Genomic DNA, 26,422 nt, shown 5'->3' on the forward strand with positions numbered 1-26,422 from the left:
GATAAGAGGTGGCGATATCATTCACCGTCTTAACCTCAGAGAGGCATTCTGGATCCTCAAATTAGACACAAGGATCCCGAATGGCCTAAACTATAGACATGATATTAGTTACCTGTACTAGTGAGTGAAACAAAAGGGGTCCCCACTGATTGAAAATAGCCCACTTGACTATGTGGGCCTAAATTGGTCACATTCTAGCACAATTGCTCTCCAGTCCCCCCCACTTGTTAAAAATGCAGGCAAGAACACTACCTCCGCTTGGTTTGTTTGGTTTTTATCTAACTATTAATGTTTTTAGTAAACAAAAAAGTGATGTTTTAATATCTTTATGCTTTATCCGTTTAAATTTTAAATGATCTAAATAAAGATGTAATTTTTATGTAAGCCCACTAGAGGGCACTAATACCCTGTGTATATATAACCCAGCTGTAACAAACGTATTGCTCACTTATGATTAAGGGATATTTCCCGAAACGCGTCAGGTGTTACCAGCAGGTACTCCAATAAACCCCAGTCTCAGAAGTGCCGTCTGTTTCCTTGAATTTTCGCTATTAAGACTGTATAACCTATCTTAATAGAACTTCCAGAATACATAGACCGTTTTATGGGTTTTAGTAACTGCCACCCTTAGTTTTGTATAAGAGGCAATAAGGATAGTATGTGAACATATATTTATTTTTACATTTATTTTACACAGACATACCTTTAACACTGTACAGATCTTCTACATTTTGGGAACAAGAATAATAAAAATGCTGTATTCTATTTGCTATAAGTCCAAAAACGCCATCTGGTCTTGATACAGAGCAATGCAAAACATGATGGCACAACCAAATGGGAATCCAAGGCTGTGGATGATACAGTCCTTAACTTGGCAAGGATCAGCCGAGTCCCGGTTTAACATTTGTGGAAGCTGAAAAAACACAGGTAATAGTTAGCTTTTTATATTCATTATTGTATTAAATAAAAAATAATAATTATGGGTTATACAGTACACTTCAGCCTAGGGTTAGCAGATATCCATGGACAAATGCATCAGAATGTGATAGTACTCAAAAGACTGTAGTTGTTTATACATTTATTTACATCCCTATAAAATGGTTTGTTCAGTACTAATAAGCATGCCCCCCAAATAAAATAAAGCTGCAAATGGCCAACAGAATAGTGTAAACTGATGGGAGAAGGGTTATGTTGGGTAAATAGTTTCTTAATTCTAAATGTGTTACATACCATATCTACCAATGCTACGTAAAGAAAAATGCCAGCAGTAGCAGCAAATATCCAGGGGGTGATCTGAGCTGAGCTTTGACTGGCTACAGCGCCAATTATCATTCCAACGAATGAGAGTAAGGCTGAAACCAAGCTGAAAAAAAGGACCTTCCTCACTGGGACTCCATTCTGCAGTAAGACGGCAAAATCACCTGCAACAAGCAAATAGGTTGGTTAAGGAACATATAGTTACTAAAAGGCGAATTGTCACCAGCGACCGTTTCGCACACATCGCACCGCTTTGACAGGTGCGAATGCTCTATGAATAAATCAATTTACTAAAATGCGTCCCAGGCGCCGAACGGTGGCGAGTTTATGCTAGTGTTACTTCGGCAGTATGAGCATTTCATAGGGAAGATGCGCTAGCGTTCATTTGTGCCTAGAGAAAATTCACTAGTGATCTTGCGCTTAGGTCAATTTGCATAGGGCGGGTAATTTAAAGTTGTCTGGACGTCTTTATTGTTGGTGCAAATGCTTGAAGTTACTACTTTTTCTTATACATGTCAAGGGAACCTTAATAAAGACAAGAGTTAATATAATGCCCTAAATACAGTATGAGCCCACTGTAAAATGAATGTTCCATATGCTATAAAATGTGAAACCAGTTACCCAAAAAAAGTTTGTCAGCCCAAAAGATCTTGTCCGGACTTTTGCAGGCAATTCCGCTTCAAAAAAAAGGAAAAGTCGCCAGCGGTTTTTGAATTTTGATTAATTTTCATCTCACAGGATATGATGTAAGTGACGGAAGATTGAAGATCTCGCTTCTAACGAAAGCGGTAACGTTCAGTAAAATCCGAATTTTTGTAAATTTGGGTAGTAACGTCCGTTCAACAGAGCGACGGTCCCATTCACTAATGAATTTGGTGCCTGCGTCTGTTAGTAAATTGCCAATCTCCCTGCAGGTGGCAACGCTGTGGAAAGTAGCTAGCGTTAGCCTCTTTGCTCATTAGTAAATATACCCTAAAGTGTGAGAGGTTACTCATAATCAAATATAACTTGGCAATTTTTTTTTATATGCCCCCCTCCCCCCCAGTTCCATGAATGGAATGTTTGTTGTATGTATGGTTCCATGTCCTATTAGATAACATTTTTGTAACACAAGATTTACAATTGAGTTCTCACTCACCAAGCTCATGTGGCAATTCATGGCAAAACACTGCAACGGTGGTGCTGAGGCCCCCAGAAAAGCCAGAAGAGAAAGCTGCACCTGATAAAGAAGACTTCATATTTATGCTGTGTGGGCAACCATTAAAAATTTTCCATAAACTAAAACTCTACAGAAGCACATCCTTTACTTCCATGGTAGCTCTATGTTGTGCTGCAGAATTGCTGACATTCGATGAATAAGAGAAGGAATAAGGCTGAAGCCACTAAGGCTAATGTCAAATTGCATTTTGTACTGACAACACACATAGAACTGTTGATCGCTTGCATTATGAAGGGAATCTCTGTGCAACTGTACAGACTAGAAGTAGTATTCTTGCAGAAGTTTGTTCTCAATAAATGTAATGGGAAACATTAAATGGTCTCCTATGGTTGTGATTCTGCAGTGTTGCCTAAAAAAAAGTTTTTTTGCAGCTCCAAAATACAACATATAATCTTAGTCTACAGTTAGATGGACCCTGCTAATATTAGTTACAATTAAAAAGGAAGATTAACTTTGTATGTTTCAGATTTATTATCAAGAAAGTTTACAATTGGTCTTCATTTTTTAGTTTTAAATTATTTGCCACCTTCCCAAGTGAAACATAATTTGATCAGGTGGCATTTTAAGTGACCAGTTCATTTTTTTTTTCCTTAAAGGAAAACTATACCCCTCAAACAATGTAGGTCTCTATAAAAAGATATGGCATAAAACTTCTCATATGTTAAACCCTGCTTCATGTAAATAAACCATTTTCATAATAATATACTTTTTTAGTAGTATGTGCCACTCAGTAGTCATAAATAGAAAATTGCCATTTTTTAAAAAAAAAAAAAAGGGCCGCCCACTGGCATCCTACAATTCACGGTGCACACAAACAAACCATACATGTTAGGTCACATGAGCCAATTAACAGACTGATTTTGTCTTTTGCTTCCACACTCCTTCCTGTTACGGTTAGAGTTGAAGTATTACTGGTCAGGTGATCTCTGAGGCAGCACAGAGACCATCACCAAATGGTGGCTCAAGGCAAGAGATGTAAAAGGGCAATATTTACTTAAATATATATTCCAGTTTGGTAAGATTCTTTAATATGCCACTTAATTTGATATAAATTGTTGCTCAAGTATTCATTTTGGGGGTATAGTTTTCCTTTACGTTTATGTAAACAAATACATTTTTAGTGCAGATAAATATACCTTTAGCTACTCTTGAACTTGCTGCAATGGTAAAACAGCCGGACGGATGCAATAGGCGCCTCACAGCGATCCCATTTAATTGCATGCCGTGCCATTTTTTAAACTCATTACAACCCCCAGGAATAGCCATTTCCATGGAAGAGGTTTTATATGGCTAACTTGATACCTCGGGCTAGTTGATAGAGAATACAGCAGTATGACTGTGGAAGTTAAAGGTGGATGTGGCTAAAAAATCTAGGACCCATAACATTTTGTTCAAGGATGAAAAGGCAAGCTCACACCTTCACAAAAGTTTTTTTTTACCTGCCTACTTAAAAGGGGGGCTACTTATACCCTTAAAGGGGTTGTTCGCCTTCCAACACTTTTTTTTTTCAGTTTAGTTGGTTTCAGATAGTTCACCAGAAATAAAGGCCTTTTCCAATTACTTTCTGTTTTCTATGTGCGACTGTTTTTCTAATATTGAAATGTTAAGTGTCATTTTTCACTTTCTAAAGCAGCTCTGGGATGGGGGGTCACCGACCCTGTAAACTGTTCTAAATTGATACATTTAGTTGATACGTTTCTTATCTTTGTCCCTGCTGAGCAGAATCCCTGAGTTTCATTACAGGCAGCTGATAGAATTGATACAATAGTTACTAATACTCCAGAGATGCTGCTGAGAAATTTATCAACTCAATGTTGCAAAATTGTAACAATTTAGAATCTGCACCTGATGGTAAAAATATAAAAAATGGAAAGTAATTGAAAAAGGTCTTTATTTCTGGGGAACAATCTGAAAACAATTGAACTGAAAAAGTGTTTGGAAGCTGAACACGGGAGGAGAGAGCGTAATTCTTGACCTTTACAAAATACTGGTATTTTGTTGGCCAGTTTTGGTCTATACTGCACAAAATGGACATTACTGAAACAGAGTTCAGAGAAGGCCAATTAAATTAATAGTGTTTATGAAGAAAAGCTGGGCGAATGGGGCTTGTTTATATGGTTGAAGATGCACTTAAAGGGGAAGGAAACCTAGTCGGCGCAAACCCCCCACCCTCCCTCCTCCCCCCTGGCCTACCCGTCCCGCTGGGCAAATGCCCCTAACTTGTTACTTACCCTTCTGCGCAGGTCCAGTCCTTTTATCTAAAAATAGTAAACTACCAAGGATATACTTCAGCTCTTAATATTTCAATAATGCAAATATAGAGGGAAAATAAATGAATTAAGTCCCTTTAATTCCATTAATTTCTCTCCTCCCTCACATTCTGCCATAAAGTGAATACAGGGCATGCTGAGAATTGCAATCCAGCAAGTAAGATCTGCTTTACCAATAGCCAATCCGTCAGTGAAGTTATGGATCCCATCCCCAAGAAGAACCATCCATACGATCTCTGTAATGCCTTTGCCTGCGATGTTGTGTGAATGCCCCGAATGACCATGATGAGAAGAGGCAGCTCTTTCATTGCTGCGCCTGATTTCCACTTCCTCACTGCTTCTCTGCACACTTTCTGCTGCCCTGGAGACTTCACAAAACTCTGAATCTGTGGGAAAAACAGAGAACATTGATGATCCATCTATACGAAAGAGGCAAGCAGTTCACTTTGTGCGACAGCTTTTATAGGGAAACTTGTTCAGAAGAAATTACCTTGTTTTACCTTTTAAGTACAGGTATGGGATCCGTTATCCGGAAACCCGTTATCCAGAAAGCTTCGAATTATGGAGAGCCTGTCTCCCATAGACTCTATCTTATCCAAATAATTAAAATTTTTAAAGATGATTCCCATTTTCTCTGTAATCATAAAATAGTACCTTGTACTTAATCCCAACTGAGATATAATTAATCCTTATTGGAGACAAAATCAGCCTATCAGGTTTATTTAATATTTACATGATTTTCTAGTAGACTTGGAGGCACATTTATCATGGGTCAAATTTTGAGGGTTAATAAACCCTCGAATTCGACCCTCGAATTTAAATCCTTCGAATATCGAATTCGAAGGATTTAGCACAAATCCTTCAATCGATCGAAGTAAAAATCATTAGATCGAACGATAAAATCCTGCGAATCGAACGATTCAAACGATTATAAGCGATCGAGCGAAGGATTTTTCTTAGATTAAAAAAAATGTAAGAAAAGTGCTGGGGACAGTCCCTATAGGCTAACATTGTACCTCGGTAGGTTTAAACTGCCGAAGTAGGTAGTCAAAGTTTTTTTAAAGAGACAGTACTTCGACTATCGAATGGTTGAATAGTCGAACGATTTTTACTTCGAATCGAAGTCGAAGGTCGTAGTAGCCTATTTGATGGTCGAAGTACCCAAAAAAATACTTTGAATTTCTATGTTTTTTTCATTCGAGTCCTTCACTCGAGCTTAGTAAATGTGCCCCTTAAAGTATGAAGAACCAAATTACGGAAAGATACCCCAGGTCCCAAGCATTCTGCATAACAGGTCCTGTACACATAATCATAGCTTTCAGAGTGTGAACAGAAATGAGAAACTTTTTAAGGTATCTCTTCAGGTTTGGGTTTTGGCCTAGCTTGAAAACTCATGGCTCTGTTCAACTAATATGAATGGTAAACAATGTTCCTGTCGGAATCCTCTGCCATAGTTGTCCTGTCAAGTTTAATTCTGCATTATAATAGCTTAATAGAAGCATGTTTACTAACAGAGATTTCTGGAGAGCGATTTCTGGTAGATGGTGCCCATAGCAACCAATCAGATCTTTGCTTTTGTTTTCTAACTTATAGGTGGCTGTTTAAATCTAATTGCTTAAAGGTTGCTCAGGACCCCATAAAGGGATCCAGAAATCTCTCCAGATATTTATCTCCACTGTTTGTAAATATGCCCCATAGATTATTGGTTAGGCATGTGGGGGTGTTATTACCTAACCGATATAGTGGCAGGAACCAGAGAAGCTCTTGGTAGCACAGAGCAGTTACAGGAAAGACAATGAATTTCCCTTAAAGGAATCCTGTAATGGAAAAAAATTTTCCCCCGAAATGCATCAGTTAATAGTGGTGCTTCAGTAAACTTCTGCACTGAAATCCATTTTTCAAAGACCAAGCAGATTTGTTTTACATATTTAATTTAGAAATCTGACATGGGATTAGACATGTTGTTAGTTTTCCAGGTGTCCTCAGTAGGGATGGGCGAATTTGACCCGTTTCATTTCGCCAAATATTTGCCGCCGGCGAAATGTCGCAGACGCCCATTAAAGTCTATGGGCATCAAAAAAATGTTGTCGCGTGACGAAATTCTTTTGACCCACGTATTTTTTTTTTCTGACGCACAACGCCATACAAGTCTATGGGCGTCATTTTTGAGGTGAAACAAGGCGAAAAAATTCGCCCATCCCTAGTCCTCAGTCATAGACATGTGCTCTGATAAACTTCAGACACTCTTTACTGTTGCACTGCAAGTTGGAGTGATATCACTCCCTTTCCCCCAGCAGAAAAATGGGAATGTAACAAGATAACTGCTCCCTTACAGATATGAGAATAGCACTCAATAGTAAAAATCCAAGTCCAACTGGACTCCTTCAGTTACATTGAGTTTGAGAAACAACAGCCTGTCTGAAAGCAATTCCACCATGAAGAAGTGCTAGTTCTTTCTCAAAGCAAAGGGTCAGGTAAAATTACCCGAGATAGCTGCCTACACACTTGAAAAAATACACTTGGTCTAGGAATAAAATTTATACGGTAGAGTGAATTATTTGCAGTGTAAACAGTGTACTTTAGAGATAAAAACGACTTCATTAAAATCATGACATAATCCCTTAAACTTTGTTCATTGTCTGTGCAAAGAAAGAAAATCTGGAAAAGAGAATTTTTCTTTGCTCATTAATTGATAAGCCTTATAGTTTAACATAATAATTTCTTCATATTGGGTGAAATTCAAGTTTTCTGGTTAGTCATTAAAATGCATAGTTGGAGCAATTTGAAATTTGGTGCAGGTGTAGTTTTGCAACTTACCAACAGGGCTACCAAGGTCCCATAATGCAGTGGTGTAGCCTTCATCTCCTGCAGGCACTGTTGGTTTTGGAAGCCTCTGTAGGGTAGAAGTGCAATATATTTCTGATTACTATAAAGTACATTTCAGATGTCATCAATGTGTTGTTCTCAATGTGTCACAAATCTTTCACCTTCCGTTGCCGTCTTTGTTTCAGCAGACCCATAAGATTTTCAATTAGAAACAGAAGGTACACGCCACCAAGTACACTCAACCCTTTCAGAACAGGTTCTATTGCATGAGTTTCCCCACCGTGCTGATTGCCAGAGTGATCTTCCTGAGCCTGTAATATAATAGAGATGTGTCAGTCACTTGCAGGCTTTGGTGATGGTCTTGGATTGATTGTATTGATCCCTTGTCCAAAATAAGAGCGATGGATGGGACAAGGTAGAGAACACTAACTACAGGATAAGGAAATAACTAATGAAGCTTTTAAGATGAATAAAAAGTATTTGACACTTCTGGGAGTGTTTGGAAGAAGATGTTTATACTATATGGGCAGGTATAAGTCTTCCTCAAGTGGTTATTGTTACATTGTAAGGCAGGGGTGCCCAAAAGGTAGATCTGGATCTACCAGTGGACCTTTAGCTGGTGATCAGTAGATCTCAAGACACTGTCAACAAACAGATTGTCTAATCATCCTCCTATTTTATGCTTTTCATTCAGATATTTATTATGTTAAGGTTACATAACAAACAGATATTTGTTAAATATAGCAATGTACATTTTCTCAAATCAATATTTAAGTATTTTTTTAAAGTAACATTTTCCATGGAACAGAATGCTTTTAAGGATGTAGATCATAATGGGACATCACTAGGAGTAGACCTCACATTAGTAAAGTATGGGCACTCCTGACGTAAGATAAACAAAGCCTTCACATATCGACTAATAAAATAAGTGAGTGCAGGCATTTAGTGTAGCAAGGAAAGGATCAGATGATGAAATTAAGAAAATGAAAGGTACATAAAGACCTATTTTATTCAAATGCTATAGTAATGCTAAGTTTATTGTCAGACTTTGGCATATTTCTTAAAGCAACTATTCATAAAGAGGGATTATACATTGAACTATACTTTGTTGAATATTGCAGTTATACATAAGAGTTGCTGCACATTTTGTCTGTGCAAAAGCAATCGAGGATAATATCATCAATTATAACTACCAGGGTGTGACTGTGACTTGATTACTGTCTATTGCTGGTTTCTGCTCATTCATGTCCATTGTGATAAAACTATACAGAGTAGGATTGAAGAGATTTTCCATGAGTGTAAAATGTACACCCTTTTACTAAATGCTTAGAAATGATCTGCATATTCAACTTACAAGAGGAGATTTACTTTGTTTGCTGGAATGTTAATGTACTTTAGAGAACATACCCAAGACCCAATCGCTACTAACAATACAAGATAGTCTTCGTTAAATGAAGCAGTAGGACTCAACTGTGTACCAAACTGGCCTACATTATTAAACCCGTTGTTCACCTTTGAGTTAATTTGAGTATGATATTCTGATACAATTTGTAATTCGTTTTCATTTTTTTCTTATTTTTGTTTTTTGAGTTATTTACAGTTTTATTTATCAGCTCTCCAGTTTGCAGCTTCAGCAATCTTATTGCTAGGGTTTAAATTAGGGATGCACCAAATCCAGGAATTAGTTCGGGATTCAGCCTTTTTCAACAGGATTCAAATTCAGATGAACCGAACCGAATCCGAATCCTAATTTGCATATGCAAATTAACGGAGGGGAGGGAAATTGCATGACTTTTTGTCACAAAACAAGGAAGTAAAAATGTTTTCCCCTTCCCACCCCTAATTTGCATATGCAAATTAGGATTCTGGTTCGGTATTCGGCCCAATCTTTTGCGAAGGATTCAAGGGTTCGGCCGAATCCAAAATAGTGGATTCAGTGCATCCCTAGTTTAAATAACCCCAACAACCATGCATTGATTTGAATAAGAGACTGGAATATGAATAGGAGAGGTCCAGAACAGAAAGATGAGTAATAAAAAATAGCAATAACAATACATCTATAGCCTTACAGAGCATTTGTTTTTAAGATGGGGTCAGTGACCCCCATTTGAAATCTGGAAAGATTCAGAAGAGGAAAGCAAATATTTAAAAAGTGTAACAAATAACTAATGAAAACCAATTGAAAATTTGCTTTGAACTGGCCCTTCTATAACATACTAAACGTTTACTTTAAGGTGAACCACCCCTTTAAGGGATCTGTTCCCTAAAGGTTAAAAGGTGACCTCAAAGCAGCAGCTTATTTATTAATTCCTGGCTTGGAGGCAAGATTTGGTTGTATAAAAACCTGGTGCACTGCTAAACAGAGCCTCAATGTAGGTTGACAATCCACATAGGGGCTACCAAATGGCCAATCACAGCACTTATTTGTCACCCCAAGAACATTTTTCATGCTTGTGTTGCTCCACAACTCCTTTTACCTCTGACAAAGGAGTTCAAAAGTTAATGATTAAACTGAAAATGGGGTTTGCACACACCCACAGCTACTGCTGATCCCCTTTAAAATGTTAATGAAGCTTCTATACTGTAATTAAATGTGGTGTGAAAGGAAGTTTTCTGAAACAATGCTGGGCAGGAACCACTGATAACTGCTCTCTGGAGATAATAACAAGTTTTATTATTGTTTGCACTAACATGCATTTTAAAAGAAGATGCAATATTAACGCACACATTAAAACATCTTATATGAGAGGCACAAGATCCTAATCAATTATGAGATACCTAAATAAAGGGTGAAGTGCATTCAGTAATTTATCTCATGCTTGAGCCACCTTTAGTGACTATACCCCTAAATGCCTTATAGCAGTATGAAAACTTAAGGACCTGTTTATCAAATTTTGAATTTGTGTATTTGAATTTTTCCCAATTTGAATAAACTCAAATTCTTAGCAACAGCCAAAATTGTGAGTTTTTCTCCAAAAAGTAATAGCCAAAAATATGATTAAAAGTTCAAACCATTTATTAGGACATACAGGTAAAGGCCTGATACGTTTAATGCCTGTTGGGGCATTTACTCATAGGCCAGCCTATGAGTAATGGTATTTTTGGCTATTACTTTTTGGAGAGAAGCTCACAATTTTGGCTGTTGCTGTATTTTTATGCACCCGTTGACTGGGGTGAACTATGAGTATATTTTTCTCCACTTATTTTCATTGCCCTTGTTATTGGATATTAATTTATAGTGGTGCTGCTATTGACAATTTGCATCAATTCTCCTATTTTGTTTAAACTCAAATTTTTACCAAACTTGAATGAAATTTGAATGTTGACTTATTTACTATATAACTCCAATGTAAACAACTCGATCAAGTAAAAATGTGAAAAACCGCTCTAATGCATCAAATTCATATTCTACTCATTTTCAAAGAGTCGAAAAGCTCGACTCGAGTCGAAAAAAATTTAAAATTCTAATTGAAACAATAGCTCCATTTCTCCTTCATATTGTCTTCTACATGAGCTTTCAGATGCTGGAATTTTTGCATTTGAGTTTCTCATTTTTGAGTTTAATAAATAGCAAACATTAAAGTTTTTTAATATAATTCGAATTCATGAGTTTTAGCATTAAGAAAAATCGAACTACAACAAAAATTCGAATTTGAGCTTGGATAAATCAACTCCTTAGTGTTTGACTAGCAAAGTTAGAATCTTAGAAGATCACATTCTGAATATGCACAGCTTAAAAAATACATTTTATTTACTATTATTACTAATACTTACATGTGGCAGTAGATGCAGTAAAGCATCACCACACAGAGTCCCCACAGCCAGAGCCACCAGGAACCTCAGCAAAGAGCGGAACAGAGGGCGTCTTAGGAGGGGAACAAATGCAACTGCTAAAAGGGAGGGGGCACTGATCACTGTCACAGCCAGGGCTCCCCATCCAAGAACTGCAAGACAAAGTTGGTAAAGTTATACAAGAAAAAAATGCATGTAACCCCCGGATTATTGTGCATGAAGTCAAAAGAAATCCACTGTGATGTTCCATTATAAAAGTTAGGCTAATGGCACACTGTACTGTCTGTTTTTGTTTTTTGTCCTGAAAATGCTCTAATGTCCCGGATTCAGTTTGGAATTTGGGCTAAATCCCAACATTTTTTCCCATAATTTGTCTTTGGTCAAATTTGAACCCTACTAAAGCAGCTGTCAGGGACGTGAGTACCGTAGAATTAACAGTTTTTAGTTACTCTTTAGTCCATGCCATACTGTGATAGTACACACAAAAAAAGGGTCAAATGACTAAAAATGAATGGTACAATTTTTTTCAGATATTACAATTTTGATGGAATTTTGCTCAAACTGGCAATTAAAGTAATCTTTTGTGAATTAATCAAGTATCTATTAAGTGTACTTCACATATTCAGAAAAGTGCAGAGTTGAAAACTTAAACATGCCGATGCAGGGTCGGACTGGGGACCCATCGGTGCTGCTGTCCTAGGCCCCCCTATGGACCCCTGTCCTCCGCTGCGCGTGTGCAGGGGTTTTTTTTGACGCGCGCGTAGGGTTTTTTGACACGCCTGTGCAAGGGTTTTTTTGTACACGCGGGTGCGGCTTTCTGACGAGCTTGTGCGTTTTTTGATTTTTTTTTTGCCTCAGCAGCCCAGAAGGGAGACCAATGCAGGACGACAGGAAGATTTTCCACGGAGCCGGTCTGGCCTAGCAGAGCCAGGGCCAACCGTGTTTTTTCCTGTTGTCCTGCCAGCCCAGTCTGACTCTGTGCTGATGCAGTAGTGTTTTTTCCCCCCCATAAAACTTGCTTCTTGGCACTGCTTGGATGAATGATAACATCTGGGTTGTTTATTTTGATTATAAAATGCTATAATTTCCCTTTGAACTGTGCAAAGTACTAGGGAATGATAAGGACCAACCCAGAAAACATGGGTGGGGGTAGGCATATTTCATCAGAGTCAAATTAAAGCTCACCACAATTCTCTGTTCACTTGTATAGACTTTTTGGTTGCTTAGCTATCAGAGCAAACACTGTTTTCACTTTTGGCTAAAAATTAACTCTTTGAGGCATATTTATCAGAGTGTCTTGTATACCTGCAATCAATTATAAATACTATACCTATGTTCTTTCAGTTGGGAGGTTCATTTAGCAGCAGTTTAATAACCGATGGATCACGGTGGGTGCGGACATCCTAGATCATGAGTAGTACCTTTTATGATTTATGAACAAGGATCAATTTGTATGTGACAGTCCAACAAGTGTAATAGTATTATTGAATATTCTATATTATTGCAGATTAGCGATTTTAAAGAGGGTGAAATTTAAAGGGGAACACCAAACCATATATCTATTTTTTTCTGGTTCTTCTTTCTACTTTCTCTAATAAAAATATACTATATGGCCAACAATATCTGGCCTCCTGTGTTTCCAACATTTCATTCACAAAACAAAGGTCTGAATATGAAGTTGATTTGTCAATACTCTACCTTGCAGCAATGCTTGCTTAGAATCGGAGTCTGAATTTGTCAGTTCGTCATTGTGGTGGATACACACACGGCTATCAATCTGGTACAGCAGAGCAGGGCAAAGCAGGGTGAATTGTTCAGGAGTGATTTCAGATACCCAAGAAAGGCCAAAGTTTATTAACAACTGTGTCACATTCAAGCACTAAATGGGACAGAAAATGAGAAGGGACCATTAAATCATCTATTGTGTCATTACTGTAATAACATTTTAAACTTGTTTTAAGATACATTCACTTGAGAACTCCCCCAAGAGGAACATTATCATCATGTTACTTGAAAGATTTATCCAGCTCAGTGTAACTCATTGAAAAGCAAATAGCTTTAGGTAGAGCACCCATATGCCAAAAATATTCCCTTGCCAGTATGACTTTAACTCCCTGCCAGAAAGTCTGTCAGTGTCACCTAATGCCTAAACCCAAGCTGTCCATTGACATGACTACCCAATAAAGTGATCAATCATAAAATGTTACTGAGGCCAGGCAGTGTCAAAAGCCTCAGGACATCACAGCAGATGTTATGGAAAGCCATAAATGACGGGTCACTTAGGGGCAGACTTATCAAGGGTCGAATTTCGAGTTCATGGGAGTTTGTAAAAGAATTTGATTTGAGTTTTTTTCCCTGAAAAAAAACTAGGATTTCCAGGAAGGCTGCAAACAACTCCCAATTGAACTTTAACTATTCCCTATTAAAATTCCACTATAAAAAACTCGAAAATTCGACTTTCGAACTTGAAATTTGAATTTTCACTTCAACCTTTGCTAAATCTGCCGCTAAGTGTAACAAGGCACATTTTTATACAGTCATGTACTAACAGGGAACTTCTCTCACATTTTAGGTTTATTTTCTTTAAATCTATTTACTGCTGGAAAGGTGCCTAATAAGAGAGAGGGAGAGTTATAATGATGCTTCTATAGAGGTGAAAGACAAACTGATATGTAAGGGAATTATACAAACAGCAAGTTGTCCATACATCGTCATGTTGGTGAGAAAACGGAGAATGCTGCAACTGAATCACATGTTTCAGAATGTCCTCTGTTGGCCACTGTCTTTTTCTTGACTGTGTAGTGCTTCTCTTCTCATTATGGGGTGGCATTTTTGTGGACGTTCGTGTTTTGGGCACAGCGTGCACAGGCTGAGTGATATCTGCATTGACCTCCACACTGTAAAAGGAATTAGAGGGAAATTATGGAGTTTGTCAGGTGCTTACGTATGATTGAGTACTACGTTCCTGGCAACAGAAGACTTGGTGGAACCTTTTGCAGGCATGTAGGGTTTCCTAGTGTTAGCATAAGAGGGGAAACTCAGGATAACCTATATGCATATATATTCCTACATGGGACTGCTCATGGTTGCCTCTTGTGGTAGGGATGTGGTATTTCTCCCTTGCATCATGTAAAAATAAGGTTGGAAGAGATCAATCTACTCTTACATCCCACCTTTGGTGGTGGATGGAAATTGGAATCCATTTTGAAGCTCCATGGACTTGTTGATGTTATGTATGAGCTGGCCACAAAAGGCCATTTTCTGGTTCTTAGTGTTAGGTTCCTGACATTTCTGGGTAAGGAGTTATGGGTGATTTTGTTGAAATCCAACTAACTCTTTTCACTAACAGCTGATATTGAAATGTATAGATTGTCGGACTGTTGGGTACTGCATCTTGCACAGCCTTGCACCACCCCAGTACAAATAATACACGGCAAATAATGGCAATATTGCAGTAAAATATTTGTGATCTGCATTTTATTTTCCTGCCATGTCCATACTTCTCCTAAAGTCACCTTCTAGCATTCTTGGTTTGTATCACAGGCAAGGGCATAGTGGTAGATGACTGCAAGTGTTCCCGGCTGGAGTGCGCATGGCTATGCTTGTTGCCCTGGACGTCTAGGATGTCCAGGTGAGAGACATGATCATGTCCCAGATCCGTGTGTTCTATCTCCACCACCTGAAAAAAAAAACACAAAAGATCTTAGCGCAAAGGGTAAGAGACATAAAAGTCACTAATATTGCCCAATAACTATACAAAATCTGGTGTATTCAGATGATGATATCTGCTTCAGAGCTGTTGGTTTGTGTATGCCATCTGAGTGAGGGAAAATCTTATAGAACAGGGAGTAAGCCTCTTATCCAAGAAACCAAAAAGGGACTATAACTAGGGATGTAGCGAACTGTTCGCCGGCAAACTTGTTCGCGCGAACTTCGACCGTTCGCGTCCGCCGAATGTTCGCGAACGTTGCGCGACGTTCGCATTTTGAGTTCGCGTTCGATTCGAATACAAATCGTTCGACCATTCGACCATTCGAATTCCTTCGACCGCTAAAAATCGAACGATTTCCATTCGTGCGAACGATTGTAAGCATTCGATCGAATGAAAAGCATTCGTTCGAATGCTTCGATCGTTCGATTCGAATGAAAATCGTTCGATCGTTCGAATCGAACGATTTTAGCGGGTGTTCGAAGTTCGCGAACTGTTCGCGAACGTTCGCATTTTTTGCCGGTGTTCGCGAACGGCGTTCGCGAACACCAAATCGGCAGTTCGCTACATCCCTAACTATAACCTCAAAAATTGAATTTAGCACATGGACTGATTCAGTTTATATGGAAACTTCTCATGTTCGCGAACTGTTCGCGAACGTTCGCATTTTTTGCCGGTGTTCGCGAACGGCGTTCGCGAACACCAAATCGGCAGTTCGCTACATCCCTAACTATAACCTCAAAAAATTGAATTTAGCACATGGACTGATTCAGTTTATATGGAAACTTCTCATGATTGCTTTTCTTGAAAGTGTGCAGGAATTACAATTATCTGTAAATTCATAACAGGCCTGTGCTTATTTTAAAGGAGGTATTTTCTGCATGATGTTCTACATCTGTCACTTCTACAAACTTGTTAAACCTCAGTGCCACATACCTGTACTTTTCCTAGTCCCAAATTCTGAAGCAGCAGGGTGAGCCCTTCATACGATAGAGTGTCATTCTCCCCATATAAGTGAAATAACTGCTGTAGGTAATATCCCTGCTCCTTCTCCGCTTCCTCCAGAGATAGGGATCTTTCTTTGTCACTGTGTGTCCTGGTCAGCAAGGCTTGCATGAGGGGGTGAGGTCTACCGGGACTAAGGTTTTGCTTAGAGGGATTTCTTAGTTGACTTGCACAGAAAGGAAAGAATGTCCATAGCCACAGTTGGAGAACCAGACAAACTTTGTGGAACAACATCTGAAAAGATATGATGATGGTTTTAAAATACCCTTTATCTGTGTACATTTATTTAGAACTTAAGGGAGAAGGAAAGGTTAAAACTAAGTAAGCCTTATCAGAAAGATCCACCTAAATATAACAGTAAACCCTCAAAGTAGTGCTGCTCTGAGTCCTCTGTCAAAAGAAACTCAGCATTTCTTTCCTTCTATTGTGTACAATGGGCTTCTGTATCAGACTTCCCGCCTTCAGCTTCAACCTCCTTCCCCCGGGCATGAGCATGCTCAGTTTGCTCCTCTTCCCTCCCCCCCTTCTCTGCTGTAAGTGAGCAGGGGGAGGCAGGAAGTGGTGTCACACCAAGCTAATACTGCAGCTGCTATCCTAGACAAGCTTCTAGAGCTTTTTACTCAGGTATGGTAAAACATTCTACAGAATAAATATACCATTCTAGCTTGCACTATTGCAGCTAATCTATTCGCAATAAAATGCCTCCTTGCCTTCTCCTCTAAAACATATTCAAAAACCTTAAAATTAAAAAACTTCGAAGGTAAAAATTCGGAATCTAAAAGTTGGTAGACTCATTGAAAATTATGAGTAGAGAGCGATTGTGCTGCTTTTTGCAGATTTTTTGAAGAACATTCAAGTTTTTTAATAAATAAGTGCACAGTTTTTTAATTAAAAAAAACCTCATTTACAAGTGTAAATTTTGATAAATAGGCCCTTCCTGAATTAGGGCAACCTAGGTGTACCCCTACATAAGACAATTAAGCTACTTCCAAATCCAGCTTGGAGCAAATGGTGGCCCAAAAAAATAGTTCACAAAGAATACTTCTATGAGCAGTGTCGGACTGGCCCACCGGGATACCAGGAAAAGTCCCGGTGGGCCCACGTGTCAGTGGGCTCTCTTGCTGCTAAACATTTGGTCTATTTCATGGTTATTACCTATTTGTATGAGAACAAAGAGACTAAATAGATGGAATAATAAATTATAGTATGTAAAGAAAAGAGACTAGGAGAATAGAGGTTGAGTGAGGAGAGGAAGAATAATACTACTAAGAGGGGACCCCTTGTCTATGATTAATTGGTGGGCCCCTGGTCAAAGGTTTGTGGGTGGGCCCCTGGTGTCCCAGTATGAGTGTCCAATTAACCCTAATACATGGCTTCTAGTGTTATAATACTCTGTATGTCAACTGGTAATTCATGTCTCATTTCATGTAATGCATACAAGATGTATTTTGTGTGGTACATGTTTAAAACAATAAAACTTACCCTTTAACTGCTTTTAAAATCATTTTACTGGAAAAGTTAATTTTACGCAACATGAGAGTAAGTGACTATATCAGTGGGAGTGTACACAGGCAGACATATACAAATGGATCTAGTGGTACATTTCTTTGAATAGTATTGTTCCATGTTTCTGGATGGTTAGCTGCTAAACAATTAGCTAACAGGATGACTAAATGATGTTAGGACACACATGTGTTTACGACTATACCAAACTAGCCATCAGACCGGGCATTCACATCACATAATATGGTGACATGGTCGCACTCTATTTGACAACATAAATGCAAAAGGCCACTAGTGTAGCCGCCTATATAACAACCTTATGCATTGACTTGTATTCCTCAGTCTGCACTTGACTGACAAAGTATTATCTTGTGATAGGGTGATAGGGTGTGATAGGGTGCTATGGGTTATTGCACTGGTGCAAAACACGCCCCAGGCTAGTAAATGACAACCAGTGTGACAATAGGTTATTGGATGCTAAAATGTGTGACTGTCGTGCATAATGTGATTAAAATTGCTGTTTCTTCATTAGCCACGTGAAAAGCCTGATTGTCTGCATGTCATTGATCATGTGTGTCTGTCCCAGCAGGTTCTGGAGGGTGGGAGGGCTGTAACCAGAATATCCAGCAATTGTTCTTCAGCCTTAAGCATTTACACGCAAGTTTGCCCCATAAGGTATCCGTTATTATACCACTATTTCTCCAGTCATTCTTGCTGACCCAAATTAATTAACAGCACCTCAGCTGATGATGCACTGGCTAACATGTGCATTGGCAGATAAAAGTTTTATACCTGTCCGATCGACAAACCAACCAATAGTCAAAGTATATGGATATCAATTTTAAACGCTGGGCCACATAACCAAAACAAAGTTGTTTTATTGCTACCAGTATGACCAGCCTAAGGCTATTTTCAGTGTAAGTATCCCCTGGTGCAAAGTAGTGCAATAGGTGTTCCCTAAAGACTAGAACATAAAGTGATCCCTTTTTTACCACCTTCTTAAAACACAGGCTAAACATGATATTAACGACCCATGCCTCTTAGGGTAGGGACACACTGGGCGATTTGGGGAGTTTTAGTCGCCTGGCGACTAATCGCCGCGACTTTTCTCCCCGAATGCCTCCCCTCGCTCTGCGCCTGGCTAAAATGAAAAATCGCCTGCGCTAATCACACGCGGCAATTCGTTTTCCGAAATCACCCGAAGTTGCCTCACGAGGAAACTTCGGGCGACTTCGGAAAACGAATCGCCGCGTGTGATTAGCGCAGGCGATTTTTCATTTTAGCCAGGCGCAGAGCGAGGGGAGGCATTCGGGGAGAAAAGTCGCGGCGATTAGTCGCCAGGCGACTAAAACTCCCCAAATCGCCCAGTGTGTCCCTACCCTAAATGTATCTTTTGGTTTTTTTTTAATTAGGTAAATACAATGAAGAATGACAAATCAAAATCCTTATCAGGATAAATAACGTAGTTAATACATGAAACATAGATTTTTGAATATTATATAACTGTAAGTGTCAATGTAGAACAATGGATAAAATACTGTTAATAAAAGTAAATTTAGATCAGTTATAATTTAGTTTAGCATTACTTGCAAAGGATAGAATAGATTGTATAAATCCTTGGAACTTAAGGTGGCCATACACTTTAAGATTCACTCGTTTGGCAAGGTCGGATCTTAACCCGATATGCCCACTAACGGCAGGGCAATATCGTTTGAATGCGAACGTTTGGCCCTGGGGCCGAACAATCTGATTGCAATGCTATGAATTGGCGCCGACGGGTCACAGGGCCGCATCAACTAGTCTATTCAGTCCTGGATCATACAAAAAAATCAAACTTGACTGATCGACATCTGGCCTGATATCAGCCAGGAGGACCCGTCGGGAGCCCCACACATGGCACACGCGGCGCTTCAAATTCCGAAGTCGCCAGAAGTTGCCTCACGATGGTGAGTTGATATCAATCCATTTTTTGTGACTGGCTCTCCTAGCTGCTGCTAATATTAATTCGGTTTATCTAATCAAATATGATTTATGCTGTTTCAGGTGACAATTTAACTTGGGAAAGTAAATTTGAGTTCATGTAATTTTCAATCGCCTTCTACGTTTTCTGAATTTATCTACAGCAGTGTTCCCCCTTCACCACCGACACTGCACATGATCTCTGTGCTTTTGACTGCTGTTGAGAAGTTAAGCTTAGGGGTTGTGGGAAATCCAAACCTTAGCAGAAAGGGATGCTACTCCCGTCGTAAAAGCTACAGACCGGATCATCAGTCAATTCTGAACATATTGGATTTAATGCAGGGTCCGACTGGATTACTGGGGCCCACCGGGTTCAAAACCTTCAGGGCTCCGTGAACTCTGGGGCCCGTGCGCATGGGGAACACCATCCGGAAGATAGACACTGGATTTGACCTGGCTGTAGAAAGGGCCCCGTGCGCATGGATACCACATATCTCTTTTTGGGGGCTAGCTGATCAGGGGAACGGGTTTGGGCTAGGGTTGCTACCTGGCCTGGCTGGTAAAAATGATGGTTGATCCAGATGTACGGTAATAAATATGGAAAAATTATAAATAGAAAGGAAGGCTGGCATTTTTTTCCAGAAAAGGTGGGAACCCTAGTTTGGGCTGACCCTGATTCTATGTTGTAGCGTAATATAAAACTGAATTAATTTTTATTTATTTTTCTTGTATCATGACGTTTAGATCATCCTTTATGCACAGCATGGAAAACTGTGACAAATCTGTTGCCAAGGGATTATTGTTTTTTTTATTATTTATAATTGTAAAGAAAAAACTATTAGCTTAGCAGACTGCAATGATGTCAGACTGAGGAGAAATCCAGACTGTGCTGTGAAAATGGGAGTGTAAAGCAAGAAAAGAAAGTGTCAAAGCCAGAAAAACTGGTACAGAATCTGACTTTGCCCCAGAAAATTACAAACAATTCCACGAATATGTCAAACACAGATTTAGAATAATAACTTTCACCTTTTACACCTTTTCCTTTAATTAGGTGTAATTTTACAAATAATTCTGCTTCAGCGTTGCCTTTATTTGCTCCAAACCAACAACACATGGGAAACTACATTAATAGGCTTACAAAATGTGCTGGTCTAAACAAAAGGCAGCACAAAACATGATGACAAATTGACAGTTTGCACTTTATATGAGGGGTTATAGAAAGCATATCTAGTTTTTTTATTCTCATTAATATTATTCAGGAATTCTCCCCTACAATATTGTCTATCAGAGCCCAGGAAATGAAAGCAGTATACAGGGTGCCCTAGGTGACAGAGAGCCCTGCTAGAACTCACCTGTGTTGTGGCAGCGTGTGGGTGCTGGGTGCAAGCAGTGGCCGACTTTATTAGAATACCTCACTCCTACCATTCATAACTGCAATTTGTTTTTCCACTCAGTCCATGCTGATTTATAAGAATACAGATACTAACCTTGAATGGGGGGCAGGGTGCAAACCCAGGGCTGGCACTTTTAAACACACAGGCTAGTTAATGTTCAATCTGTCAATCAAATACTGCAGTCTGTTTGCCAACAAAATGGTTGCTATCTTTTCGCTATTTAGAAAAGTTCTGCTGAGTTTGGCAGGGGTGCAAATCATTATACATAAAGCACCAACCATGATATTTGGTATGAACATACCTTATCCAGGAGATGTGTGCTCCAGTCACTCTTTCAGCAGCTGCCTCAGTGCATACAATGGGCCCTTACAGCTGTAGAAGCAGCACAGATATAGAAAACAGTAAAGGGCCGCCTTGCTTGTCTGGAACTATCCAGGTAACTACCCACATTCCAAAAGGTCAAAAGCACCACAGGTAGTGGCAATAAAAGTCGTGATTATGGGAAACTCCTCCCCACCTGACACTTCTGTCTCACACTGACTTTGCTAGATTCCTTCCCTTATATTGTTTCTTATCTGCTCCCAATCCCCTGCAAAGAAAGGCCTATATGCCAACAAAAGTCTGCTGCCGTTTGCAGCAAACAAAGCTGAACATATTGCAGCTAAACAAACATGAAATTGGCTAGGTGAGGGGCACTAAAGCTGGCCATAGATGCAAAGATCCGATCGTACGAATCATCGTACGATCGGACTTTCCCATCTCCCGACCCGCCACTAACAATTCAGATCAAAGTCTAAAGGTGGCCATAGACTCAAAGATCTGTTCGTTTGGCGACATCGCCAAACAAGTGGATCTTTCCCCGATATGCCACTAACTGCATGGCTATATTGGGGGTAATTCGAACGTTCGGCCGTACGGCCAAACGATCGAATTACGATGCGCCAAGGGGCTCCGACGGGTCGGTCAGGTAAAAATCCAACCTTCCCGATCGATATCGTGGCCAGATATTGATCGGGAAGACCCGTCGGAAGCCCCCATACACGGGCAGATAAGCTGTCAAATCGATCCAAACGACCGATATCGGCAGCTTTATCTGCCCGTGTATGGCCACCTTTACCAGTCAGATTAGTTAAAGAACAGATCAGCAATGTTCTGCCCCTGACAGCAATCGTACAATATCTATGTCCAACCAAAGCTAGAGTCAGTCTCCCACTGAAAATCCTACGATCGGCAATACACGCAGAGATATTATCGGCAGCCGACAGAAATTTTCTAACCTGTCCGATCGACCAAACGACTGATCTCCGCCGGACGAAAAATGTCGGGACTCTCCACACACGGTTCGAAAATCGTACGAATCCTCGATTCGTACGATCAGATCTTTGCGTCTATGGCCAGCTTAAGACTTTACAGTTTGACCTTATCACTTCACCAAATCACTTCAGCAGGTTAAAGAATCCTGTTGGATCTTGGCCACATCTGTGCGTGTATGCGGTCCGGCGATCTGACCGCCCATATCGGATGAATTATGATCCGATCGTTGGGCCCTAGGACCCACGATTGGATCAGTCTGATATCGCTCATCTCAATGTGGGCATATCGGGGAGAGATCCGCTCATTTGGCGACATCGCCAAACGAGCGGATTTTTGCGTCTATGGCCACCTTTAGAGAGTTAGCATTGCACTCATATGGAGAAGGTAACCACAATACAGAACATAAACTGTGTTCTATTTAAATGGACAACACCAATGTTTGTTGGCTTGTCTGCTGTGATCTCCAATTAACGTCTTAAATGTAGATCATAATTTTCACCCCTGCCTTAAATACATAATGGATTTTTCTCTCCCTGAAACCTCTAGTATAACCCAATATATTGGGTTGATTGCCCTCTAAAACCGCAGGTTTGGGGAATGGAGAATGTAATGATGATTTTATACAGAGAAGTATATAATGATGCAATGATAATTCCCCGCTCTATAGCTCTTAACATAATACTGAAGAGGGCAAATAATATGAGAGAGGCAAAGCGTTTCGGCAGATCCAGTAGTATTGTTGAGAAAGAAAGATGAATCACTGAGATTTTGTAAGGACTAAAAACAGTTAAAAATTTGCTGCATACTTTTCATCTTTGGATTTAGCTGGCCAGTGGCTATTGTCAGAGGATTGGAGTAAAACAGGGTTTGTTATTCTAATGAGACTTTAGGAATTTAACCCGGCTGCATGTCCCACGGCAGGGCCCGCCCCCCTCTAGTTACGTCTCTGCAGGTTCCATTAAAATGCGCAGTGAGTGTCCACATTGTCAACAAGCTTTTGTTTTAAATTTACGTAATTCAAAGTTCAAACAACTACACATGTGTATTTTTAATTGGAATACTACGTTTACAATACACTTTAACATACAATTAACAAAAATTAATTTTTTTCCACTTTCTCACATTTAACAATCACTGTGTTATAATGACAACCCAGCAGGGAGCATAGCCTGTTGTGTCTGGGGCTGAAGCTTACAATGAAATGCTCCTGGCAACTCAACTATGCAGAGATGCTATATAAACTGATGGCAGCATTGGTCTTCCCATGAACTAAGCACAGCTGAGCACTCTTGGAGGGAAGGTTTTTTGAAGATGGGAATAAATACATTTTGTTTGTAGGAAAATGAATAAGTACCAACACAAAGTTAACAGTTAAATAGGTGGATAAGTGCAGGGCTGAGTGTGTCAAAAATTGTGCAAAGAAGGTGAGAAGATATGGGGTCAAAGGAAAATGTTACTAAGTTAGGTTAAAAAAGACACATCCATCAATTCTGTAGAAAACCTGCCTAACTGACAGTTGATCCAGAAGAAGGCAAAAAAAAAACATCAGAAGCCTCTTCAATTTGCCTCAGAGAGGAAAAAGTCCTTCCTGACTCCAAGATGGCAATCAGACCAGTCCCTGGATTAACTTGTACTATGAGCTATCTTCCATGACCCTGTATTCCCTCACTTTGCTAAAAAGTCATCCAACCAATGTTCCCTCTAAGTTGTACGCTCATGTGTGTGCACACAAGTTTTGAGGCCAGCAGAAGGAATTAGAGGGAACATTGCATCCAACCCCTTCTTAAAGCTATCTAATGTATCAGCCTGTACAACTGATTCAGGGAGAGAATTCCACATCTTCACAGCTCTCACTGTAAAAAAACCCTTCTGAATATTTAGGTGGAACCTCCTTTCTTCTAATCAGAATGGGTGACCTCGTGTCAGCTGGAAGAACCTACTGGTAAAAAAAGCATAGTTGAGATTATTTTACGATCCCCTTATATATTTATACATAGTTATTATATCTCCCCTTTTTAGTAAAGGATTATGAGTCAGCCATTTACTAGATTGAGATGAGCCAACAGTGCAACTACTGTATAAGGTGGGTCTGTGGGACCTATCTTTCCCTTCCTGCTTGCTGTTTTACATTTATTATAGTGTTTCTATTTGTTACATGCAGCTTCTGTCCCCACAGACATGTAGGTTTTAAATGCCTTTCTCTTGATTCCTTTTAACTTTACTTCTATATTAAGCCATATAGGGTGTTTCTTGGTGCTTCTAACTTCTTAAGGGAATAAATTGAGAAGAGTAAAGATTTTAAATCATTTTAAATGACAACCATTGCTGTTCTGTGTTTTTAGCATAAAACATAATGCCCCAATCAATACTCTGTAGGGCACCCCTTAAGGTGCTAACGTGCTTTTCTGAAATTCAGGGTATTTGTTGCCCCAGTGTATATTTGTTTTTTCCATCAGACATCAAATAATATAACATTATGGTCACTATTGCCCAGGGGTTCAATTAATTTCACATTCCCTATAAGTTCTGGGTCATTTGTGATCACTAAATCCAGAATAGCATGTTTTTCTGGTAGGCTCCTCAACAACCTGTGCCATAAAATTGTCATGCAACAAGTTTATAAACTTGTTCCCATTAACTGACCTGGCAGTACTGTTGCTTTAGTAAATATCTGGGTAATTAATATCCCCCATTATCATTACTTTACCCAAACTAGCAGCCTTTTCTATTTGCATCAGGAGCTTTGCCTCCTCCTATAACTTACATTAGGGTGGGTGGGGTCTATAGCAACTCTTACAATTAATTTGCTGGACTCTACTTTTCAGTAAAAATATCCATTCATAAGCCTTCTGTCTCCTCATTTTCTATCATCACCTTTTCCTTTATTTAAGCTTTTAAATCCTGCCTAACAAACAGAAATACCCCTCCTCCTTTTCTATTGCCTCTGTCCCTCCGAAACAAAGTATAGTCACTGATATTTACTGACCAGTCATGTGACTCATTCAGCCATGGTTCCTCCAGCACCAGCACCAGCAGCTCTCCTACTTTACCAGGCAGACTGCTTGCATTTGAAAATATACATTTAATACTGGAACCAGTGTGCACATTTTGTAAATACATGTGGTCCCCATTCTTAGCAGTACCCCCAAGCAAATCCTCCGACATTTTCCCTTACTATGCCCACTACCTCATTTAACCAATCTTCCTCTGAATCCCATACTTCACCCTTCCCCCCTCCAAAGCTTAGTTTAAAATCTCCTCCAACCCTGTAGTTATCTTCTCCCCCTTGTGGGGATGGAGCAGACCAGAATTTTGCTAACTTCCTATACTATTGCAGGGCTAAATGAGTGTAAAGGAGATGTGAATGGATTGCAAGTTAAATTGGGATTGTCATTGGATAGTATGCCGAGGCTAATGTAGTCTATTTTGTCTTTAAAGAAATTCCACTACTAGCGAGAGGTAAATCTTTGCTTCCTGGTATGATGGTGCCTTGATGAGAAAATCACCCAAGTAATGGAAATTCTCTGGGTTTACTGGATTACTGCAAGTTCCATTACCTTGGTGAAATCCCAAGGTGCAGAGGTGTAGCCAACGGCCTATAAACTGACATTACCCATAAACCTTGAAAAAGCATGAACAAGCATTACTACATGAATAGGCTTTTAGTTAATTGTTTGATCCAATAAATTCCAGGCAAGAAACGTAATGGAAAGAGCTAGTTAGTAAAATAAAATATAACATGTGACGCAAACATCTATAGTACCTGCAGTTAATGGCGTGAGGTTTAATCACCTGATCTAAATAGTCATATCTATAGTAACCAGATTGTGTCAGCTTCCTGCAGGAAGAACAGTGGAAAGAGACACCTGATTGTTTACATGGATTTCTGTCCAGGTGCAAATTTGCCCAGTGTTGATAACTGAGCGCCTGTAGTGTCAGATGTGTGTTTTGCTCAAATTGATCAATAAAACTGTCAGGACCATTGATTTTACCTGAAGTCACACAAAAAAACAAACATTCCTTGATGTTTCACGCACTATAGCAAGAAGGGTAAAGAAAGGGAAGATAGATGTGTCTGTGCTTTTGCATACATCATAGCAATCTCCTCTGACACTGTGTCTGCATAACACAAACATTACCGATTCTTGCACCATGTATGTAACACATTTCACAA

At 39.5% G+C, this 26,422-nt stretch overlaps 1 protein-coding gene across 2 annotated transcripts; it reads right to left on the reverse strand.

Moving 5' to 3' along the window:
* Positions 1–667: 667 nt before the first annotated feature.
* On the reverse strand, positions 668–21,398 carry slc39a5.L (solute carrier family 39 (zinc transporter), member 5 L homeolog). Of its 2 annotated transcripts, none has more exons than XM_018247400.2 (12): positions 21,236–21,398; positions 16,010–16,312; positions 14,880–15,043; positions 14,072–14,261; positions 13,063–13,243; positions 11,347–11,516; positions 7,734–7,883; positions 7,564–7,639; positions 4,920–5,132; positions 2,396–2,476; positions 1,231–1,421; positions 668–913 (listed from the first exon to the last, which is right to left on the reverse strand). In XM_018247400.2, the coding sequence occupies exons 2-12, from the start codon at positions 16,310–16,312 to the stop codon at positions 770–772; spliced, it is 1,863 nt and encodes a 620-aa protein (XP_018102889.1). In that variant the 5' UTR covers positions 21,236–21,398; the 3' UTR covers positions 668–769. The 2 variants fall into 2 exon arrangements, with proteins under 2 accessions (XP_018102889.1, XP_041438432.1); XM_041582498.1 differs by lacking the exon at positions 21,236–21,398 and adding an exon at positions 20,893–21,012.
* Positions 21,399–26,422: the final 5,024 nt, after the last annotated feature.

Source organism: Xenopus laevis, chromosome 2L (genome assembly GCF_017654675.1).
Source record: "Xenopus laevis strain J_2021 chromosome 2L, Xenopus_laevis_v10.1, whole genome shotgun sequence".
NCBI classification, from domain to species: Eukaryota; Metazoa; Chordata; class Amphibia; order Anura; family Pipidae; genus Xenopus; species Xenopus laevis.